At 34.9% G+C, this 9,051-nt stretch overlaps 1 protein-coding gene across 1 annotated transcript; it reads right to left on the bottom strand.

Annotated features, from left to right (window-relative positions):
• Positions 1-2,149: 2,149 nt before the first annotated feature.
• LOC137644793 (dnaJ homolog subfamily C member 3-like) lies at positions 2,150-3,811 on the bottom strand. The gene is made up of 2 exons (XM_068377689.1): positions 3,803-3,811; positions 2,150-3,313 (listed from the first exon to the last, which is right to left on the bottom strand). The coding sequence occupies exons 1-2, from the start codon at positions 3,809-3,811 to the stop codon at positions 2,150-2,152; spliced, it is 1,173 nt and encodes a 390-aa protein (XP_068233790.1).
• Between the last annotated feature and the right edge of the window lie 5,240 nt (positions 3,812-9,051).

The raw sequence follows: 9,051 nt of genomic DNA on the forward strand, positions 1-9,051 counted from the left end.
AACTAGGGTTGTAGCTTTGCAAGTAATAATAATACTGATATATAAATATAAATGTATTATATACATCAATAAATGACATTAAAATGTATATTATTGAGAGTGACATATCAAAATAGAAGCTAGGTAAATCCCAAAACGGTATGCACATATTTTACGATAAACTGTTTGCTACATTTATTTGTATTGAATACCATGCTAGCCACCACTCATCTCTCCCGGCGCAAGATGGCTGCGGTCTTCATGTATGCGCTACCAAAGACTATGTATATAGTCTTTGTGCGCTACCATTGGCTGAGATGAGATCTCGCGGCATAGTTTTGAAGAAGACTTGAGTCAGCATTACCAGATTGTGATATCCCAAATTCTCCTGAGGATGGAAATACAACATATGGGTTTAAATGAAAATAGAACAACCATTAGTAGTTTTTTTAATGCTAAATTTTGTTTTATTCATGGTGTAGCATGGATTTGAATCAAGCCTGATAAAAAACACCCATCATATTTTGAAAAGAACGCTGGTGAAATTTTCAAATTTGGCAACACTGACATGAGTAAACAAGTAACAGACGACACGTGCAAAATCCAAGTGACGTTCCCATCTTCCCTTTACTGTCTTTGTCCGCTACGGCATGGTCTCAATGACGTCACAGTCTGCTTGACGGTCTGTACCTGCACAGAAGCATCATTAATTTGGGTCGGGGTTGGGAGGACATCTTTAAACTATAGACCTTGTAGGAAATAGACGTTCAGGAAACGATTATCCTACGAAACATATGGTTATCAAGGTAGACAAGGTCGGTAAACTAAACCTTTTCCTGGTTTCACCACATTGTTGGAGCGTCATCACGAAACAAGTTAGTTTTTTCTTATATAAACGGTTTCTAAAACGCAATTTGTGACTAATCAAGTAAGAGTTACATTTAACGCATTGTATATAATTGATGAATTATATTTGGATACAACGTTTTCTTGTTTTATTGGAAGTTTAGTTTATCTCACATCCAGCAGATTATGCTCTTATTTCATAATCAACCTTTTGCACAGTAACAATTTTCAACACATTGTAAAATTGTAGTCTAATTTTCAACAGATTCCAGAAAAGAATGAAAATTTTCAAAACATTTCAAAATTGTGAGTTGATTTGTATTTTTTGAGTTTTTCACCATTGGTGAAATTGGTTCAGGATAAAAGTATCAGCAAGTGGTAGTCTTTTTCTGCTTGAGCCCAATCATTGATTACACAAGTTCTCTCTGCTGAGTTCATCTATTCTTTTTTTTTTTTTTCTAACAGCAGTAAACTGCAAAACTCACGTCACTAAACATATTCCTGATCCAATATTCCAGCACAATGGAAACTTCTTGAGGGAACAGCGTACTAAAAGAAGTCAGACTTGTTTCTTCAGCATCTGTACACTTGACAAAGAAACAGTACAAGTGAATCTTTTCCAAGGACCAGTGCATTCCAAAGCAAGTGTGACTTTTTCCCTCTGCTGAGTCCATCTATTCTTTTTTTTTTCTTTTTTTCTAACAGCAGTAAACTGCAAAACTCACGTCACTAAACATATTCCTGATCCACTATTCCAGCGCAATGGAAACTTCTTGAGGGAACAGCGTACTAAAAGAAGAAGTCAGACTTGTTTCTTCAGCATCTGTCCACTTGACAAAGAAACAGTACAAGTGAATCTTTGTCAAGGAACAGTGCATTCCAAAGCAAGTGAGACTTCTTCCCTCTGCTGAGTCCATCTTGTAGAATATTCCATTTGCATCTGGAAGGGCGGATTCCACTTGGCATTGACTAACTAAAACTAATCTTTTTTCTAAAAACTCAACTGAAACTTATACTGAAAATATTTTTCCCACTACGTTTTTTTTTTTTTTTTTTGTATGTTCACAGCACTAAACTGCAAAAATCAACTGAAACTTATACTAAAAATATTTTTCCATTATCTATTATATATATATATATATATATATATATATATATATATATATATATATATATATATATATATATATATATATACATATATATATATATATTTTATTTTCTTTTTGTACTTTTTTTTAGTTTTCAGTTTTTATTTTTTTTTTCATTTTTTTTTTCACAGCACTAAACTGCAATGGTCTTCTCCTTATATAACGCGAACGCCTTAATAATAGTATTGATGGTCGTTCCTCTGATGATGTTCCCTTCTTGGTCCTCCCTTGTTGTACTGCCGATGCTCTTCCTTTCTGGGTCCTTGATTGTACTGCCGATGTTCCCATCGATTGTACTGCCGTTGTTGGTTCCACTGCTCTGGCTGATGCCTTGGTGGCTCCTGGTGATGCCACTGGCCACCATGCCTTTCCCATTGATCATTTTCCTTCTGATGGCGTAGCTCTTCATCATAATCTCTTCGGTTGCTTTCGTCCGCCAGAATCAATTTAGCATTAACCACCTTTTTGTACTTCTTCTCGAATGCTTCCTGTAGGAATTCGGGTTTGTCCCGATGTCTGTCTGGGTGGAACATCATGGACAAGGCCCTGAAGGATTTTATGATTTCTGCCTTTGTGGCTGTCTGTTCCAAACCCAGAACCTCATAGTGACCCTTGTCTTCCCACTGCTTCTGTAGTGCTTTAGTATCGTCTATGATTTTTAAGAAATTCTCAGATTTCTTTAGTTTCACCGTTTCGAAGTCCTTCAGGGCAGCGTCGAAAATGCCAAGTTTAACGAGGTGCCTTCCTCGTAACATGAACGCTTTCCACCCTTTAAGACCTTTCTCTATAGCCTTGGAACAGTCTAATACAATATCCAAATCATGAGGCGTCTCAGTGGCTGCGTTCGCTTCAGCACGAAGGAAATGGAGAAGAGCTGTTTCTTCTTCGTTGTCCGTCTTCATGGTCAAGGCCTCGGTGAAAATATTTAACGCCTCTTTGGGCGTGTTACTCATCTGCGCAAATAATCCAGCCATCAATAATCTTCGCCTCTCATGTTCATCCTTATTATCAGTGTTAGGAATTTCTGGCTTAGCTTTCAGTTTCTCCTTTTCTATCTTCAATTCGTTAACTTCACTTTTCAATTTATTTAGTTGCTCTGTTTTCTTACTCTGCGCCCTCTTCAGTTCTTCATTTTCAGTTTTAAACTCTTCCACAATCTTTTTCTCTTGCAGTATATCAAGGTCTTTTATTTTGCACACAAATTCCAGTTTGTCATAGTCACGCAGCAAATCAGCTTTCTGTTCGTCCTTTTCGTTCTTGAGTTCTTCAACTTTAAGTTTTAAATTATTAACTTGTTCCGTTTCCTCACTCAGTGCTTTCTTGCTTTGCTCATTTTCCTGTTTGAGAATTTTCACCAAATTTTCATGTTCCTTCATTCTAAGGTCTTTTCCGACGCATTCAGATTCAAGTTTCTTCTTTTCTTCCTTCAGTTCTTCAACTTCCCGTTTCAAATTATTAACTTGTTCCGTTTCCTCACTCAGTGCTTTCTTGCTTTGCTCATTTTCCTCTGAGAATTTTCACCAAATTTTCATGTTCCTTCATTCTAAGGTCTTTTCCGACGCATTCAGATTCAAGTTTCTTCTTTTCTTCCTTCAGTTCTTCAACTTCCCGTTTCAAATTATTAACTTTTTCCGTTTCCTCACTCAGTGCTTTCTTGCTTTGCTCGTTTTCCTCTTTGAGAATTTTCACCAAATTTTCATGTTCCTTCATTCTAAGGTCTTTTCCGACGCATTCAGATTCAAGTTTCTTCTTTTCTTCCTTCAGAGTTTCAACTTCAAGTTTCAAATTATTAACTTTTTCCGTTTCCCCACTCAGTGCTTTCTTGCTTTGCTCATTTTCCTGTTTGAGAATTTTCACCAATTTTCATGTTCCTTCATTTTAAGGTCTTTTCCGACGCATTCAGATTCAAGTTTCTTCTTTTCATCCTTCAATTCATCAACATCACGTTTCAATTTGTTTATTTGTTCCGTTTTCTCATTTTCATTTTTCTTAATTTCTTCATTCTTTACTTTAAGAATCTCCAACAAAGTTTCCAGTTCTTTCATCCGAAGGATTTTTTCGACGCATTCAGCTACCAGTTTCTGATATTCAGATGCCTTCTCAAATGTCATCTTTTCTTGAGTCTCTTTCGCTCTATTCAATTCATCTACAATACTTCTCGGTTCATTTAGTTGCCCATGTAACTTATTATTTTCATCCTCAAGATTTTGCAAGAAAGTAGTCCGATCTTCGTCTTCCATTTTGAGTTCCAATAGATCGCATCCATTTTCCATTTCTGGAACATATTCTTCAAGAGAGTTGTTGTCCACATCGTTTCCAGCCATCCTCCTTCGAGCTAGCGTAATTCCGCCGAAAATGACGGAAGCAGCAGCTACTATGCCGATGTAAAAGTTCTGGTTTCCATTCGAAACGACTTCCTTCATTTCTCCCAAGTCAAATTCGGAGAGAAGCTTGCCAACGAACCACGTTGATTTCAATTCATCTTTGAATCTTAAAGCTTCTCTCTCCATCTGGTGCAATCCCAGTTCGCACCGCTGTAGTTCCTCGCGGGCTTTCCACCAGCCCCCTATCCAAGGACAGTGCTGCAGCCACCTGCCGAGGAATCCATCCTGAGAGGCGACTGCCCGGCAATCTTCAAAGCGCGGCGCCTCTGGGAGTAGCCACGAAAACCATTTGAAGATCCACGACTCCTGGAGAGTTCGCAGCTGTCCCTGAAGTTGTACCGTCATGTCCTCGCATGCAAGATTCTGCTCCAGAAGGGCCGAACCTGCCTGTTGAGGCCAGTTGAATCTTCCTGTAAGATTTCTGATGATATCCATCCACATTCCGCTCACTTTGTTTGCTTTGAAAATCATATTCAATGATGCAGATCCTGAGCGTGTATTAGCTATATTTTCAGGAAAGTGTTCATGGCACTAAACGTTCCCGCCGGAGACTTCAGAATTCCTGAAGACATTTAGAATCATCAACTCCATCGATAGATTTCCCGGATATTTTTCTCTTCTCCGTTCAGAAGACGGTGTTAACTTAATAATAATAATAACAATAATTAATAATAATAATAATAATTAATAATAATAATAATAATAATGATAATAATAATAATAACAATTAATAATAATAATAATAATAATAATAACAACAATAATAATAAAAATCTTTGATGCAATTTAAGAGCCCGGAGCCCTCCGAAGACTTCCAGATTCCTGGAGACATTTTGGAATCACCAAAGCCATCCGCAAATTTCCCTGACAATTCTCTCCTCTCCATTCAGCAGACGATGTTACCATCATCATCATCATCATCATCATAATGATAATAATAATAACAATAATATTATTATTATTATCATTATTACTATTATTATTATTATCATCATTATTATTATTATTATTATTATTATTATTATTAGCAGTAGTAGTAGTAGTAGTAGTAGTAGTAGTAGTAGTAGTAGTAGTAGTAGTAGTAGTAGTAGTAGAAGTAGAAGTAGAAGTAGCAGTAGTAGTAGTAGTAGTAGTAGTAGTAACAATTATTATAATAATTAATATAATAACTAATAACAATAATAATAATAATAATAATCTTTGATGCAATATAAGTAAAATGTAAGGTTTCGAAATTAATTTCTCTATCGAAAATAATTATATATTTACAAATTTCTTTTGAATATCGTCATCCATTTTTAAAGCCATATATATATATATATATATATATATATATATATATATATATATATATATATATATATATATATATATATATATATATATATATATATATATATATATATACATATATATATATATATATATATATATATATGCTAAAGAACCACAGGGAAAATAAAAATAGGAAATATAAGATTAAGGTCTGATAAGTTTCGTGTTACTTCTTCAGAAGTATATCATATATATATATATATATATATATATATATATATATATATATATATATATATATATATATATATATATATATATATATATATATATATAATTTTCATTGAAGGCGATAGTCTTGGTGGCGTCAATATGTTTCCTGCAGGAAACTTCATATATATATATATATATATATATATATATATATATATATATATATATATATATATATATATATATATATATATATATATATATGGCTAAAAACCATCATTCGTCGCTCTATAGTAAGTCTCACCTCCCGCCTACGATCTAGTGAAAATCCCCTAATTCAAAATGTGCTTGCAAGTGCAGCGAGAATAAAATCCAAAATGTGGGAAACCTGGAATACGGAAGCTTCAGTACAATGAATTGTATTCACTAATATTTGATAGTGTGGCTATGCCAAATCTTCATCACTAAATAACTTTGGTATGATACCCAGTAATGTTATGATAACGTGTTTTATTATGTATCTTTGTTGTCTGGATGTCCTGTATTTTCTTCACACCACCTGCTCAGTGACTAGATTTTTTTTTTCAGTGTTCTTTCATTATTCAAGGAAATTCTGTTCCAACATATTTATCATTGTCATCTTCATTTTTTTTTTCTTTCTCCCCTCTTTTTGTTTGCTGATATGTATGTTATCATCATTGTTAGGCGTTAATTCTATTGTGATTTTGTTACCCAGACCTTAGAACTCTGTGGTCAACCTGCTAATTGATGTTTATAATATATAACTGATATTATTGCATATCTCATCTTTTTTGCATTACTGATGTCAAAAGTGTAAGATCACTGTACCCTTATTGTAACTGTATATGGCTTTTGCTGAAATAAAGATTATTATTATAATTATTATTAATATCGAGAGAGAGAGAGAGAGAGAGAGAGAGAGAGAGAGAGAGAGAGAGAGAGAGAGAGAGAGAGAGAGAGAGAGAGAGAGATATGTATGAGCTAAGTAATCACTGGAGCTTATGATTCTTACCAGTTTTTTTTTTTTTTTTTTTTTTTTTTTTTTTTTTTACGTAATGCAGTAATCTATTTGAGGAGATACTAACGAGTGATACAATAGTTTTATAATATATAAATGGAAATACTCTCTTAATCTGTATATGATACCCATTCCTTTGGAAAGTTTATTAACTGTCATAGTAACATGCTCACTAAAAGATAGTTTATTATCAAGCATTACCCCCTAAGAATCTCCCACTGGACTTCTGGTCAAGAGTGTGATTTCCTATAGCAACCTTTGTGTGATCTGGAACTCTACCCAAAGAGAAGACTATGAAGTACGCCCTTCTTTCATTTAAGGTTACATTACTTGCTATTAGCCAGTTTTTTTAAATGAGTTAAATCAGCGGTTAGTGTAATACAGAGGGAGTAGATATTTTTATGACTGTGGCCTGATTGGTAACGTCTCTGCCTGGTGTTTGCCAGTCGGGGGTTCGAGTCCCGCTCAGACTTGCTAGTGCCATTAGTGTCTGCAACCTTACCATCCTTGTGAGCTAAGGTTAGGGGGTTTGGGGGTGCCTATAGGTCTATCTGCTGTCATCAGCAGCCACTACCTGGCCCTCCCTGGTACTAGCTTGAGTGGAGAGGAGGCTTGGGCGCTGGCCATATATGGTCAGTCTGTAGGGCTTGTCCTGATTGCTAGGGCAATGTCACCGTACCTTGCCTCTGCCATTCATGAGCGACCTTTAAACTTTTATACCTTGAAAGAGTATGGAGCTGAGCCTACCAGCTGACCGAGGCGAAGGAAAATGACAGCCCCAGGACCGATCCCTGGGGAACACCTGTTTTGACATCCATTATCTCTGAAAGATGGCCAACGAGCGTCACAAATTGTTTTCGACTCAACCGTGTGGAAGCCACTCCTATAATTCGATGCGTTTTTCTTATTTTTATTCCATATCTATTTTCATAATGCTTATTATTATGACATAAATTGAAACTAAAATGGATTGACATTTCGTTATGAAGAGCGCAGTTAACCTTAACTTTATTCGAAATATAACAAAAACTTTTTTATACCATCTTATATTATGTACCTATAACATATCACTTTTCTCTTTATATCTGCTAATTCTTTGGTCCTTACTGTACATTGTCGTCTACTGTTAATGTTAATAGGAATTACTGAACGTTGAAATGAATTAACTTCTATATATCTGGCGACCCATTAGTGAGAGAGAGAGAGAGAGAGAGAGAGAGAGAGAGAGAGAGAGAGAGAGAGAGAGAGAGAGAGAGAGAGAGAGAGAGGGTATTAATCTCGCCTATCCTAAAGACGAACGATTATTATTATAATTATTATTATTATTATTATTATTATTAATATTATTATTATTGTTGTTGTTGAATCATTTGTATGTTTATAAACGAAGTCGATTAAATATGATTCATTTAAATGAATCATATGATTCTGTAAGTAGGTCTGCTCTCACCGGTCTACAACAGCCCCTATTGACCATAGGCTTCGTATTAAAACAAACCACTTAGGCCTAACTACACATGAATAGCATAATTAACACAAAAATCTCTACAATAAAAATTAATAACTGTATTAAATATGATTTTAATTCATTCGTGTTTCTTGTACAACTTATTCTTGAACTCGTTTACCGTGTTACTGTTTACTACATCCGCTGGATACCTGTTCCATTTATTTGTATGTAGAGAGAGAGAGAGAGAGAGAGAGAGAGAGAGAGAGAGAGAGAGAGAGAGAGAGAGAGAGAGAGAGAGAGAGAGAGAGAGAGAGGCAAGGATTGAAATCTACCCAATTAACTTTAGGAAACGCTACAGCTAATATGGCCGATATTAAGCAAACCAGTAAACACTTGGATGAAAGATGAAGAAATATAATTACTACTACTACTACTACTACTACTACTACTACTACTATTCACAAGCTTTTCTTGAAATTATTTGTGGAATTATAAATCACACAGAGATCTGCCAGATTAATCATATGATTTTCCGAGTTGGGACGCACTCATAGGTCCACACCATCTCCTGTAGATCTAGGTGCTTGCTGGCATAAGGCTTCCTTTTAAAATCAGCCATTGTATGACACATGATTAACATATAACAATCTATAGTTTCTTTTTTTTTTATTTAATACCGTACTAAATCTAATTTTGAATATTTTCTCACGAAAT

This window comes from Palaemon carinicauda, chromosome 8 (assembly GCF_036898095.1).
Source record: "Palaemon carinicauda isolate YSFRI2023 chromosome 8, ASM3689809v2, whole genome shotgun sequence".
NCBI classification, from domain to species: Eukaryota; Metazoa; Arthropoda; class Malacostraca; order Decapoda; family Palaemonidae; genus Palaemon; species Palaemon carinicauda.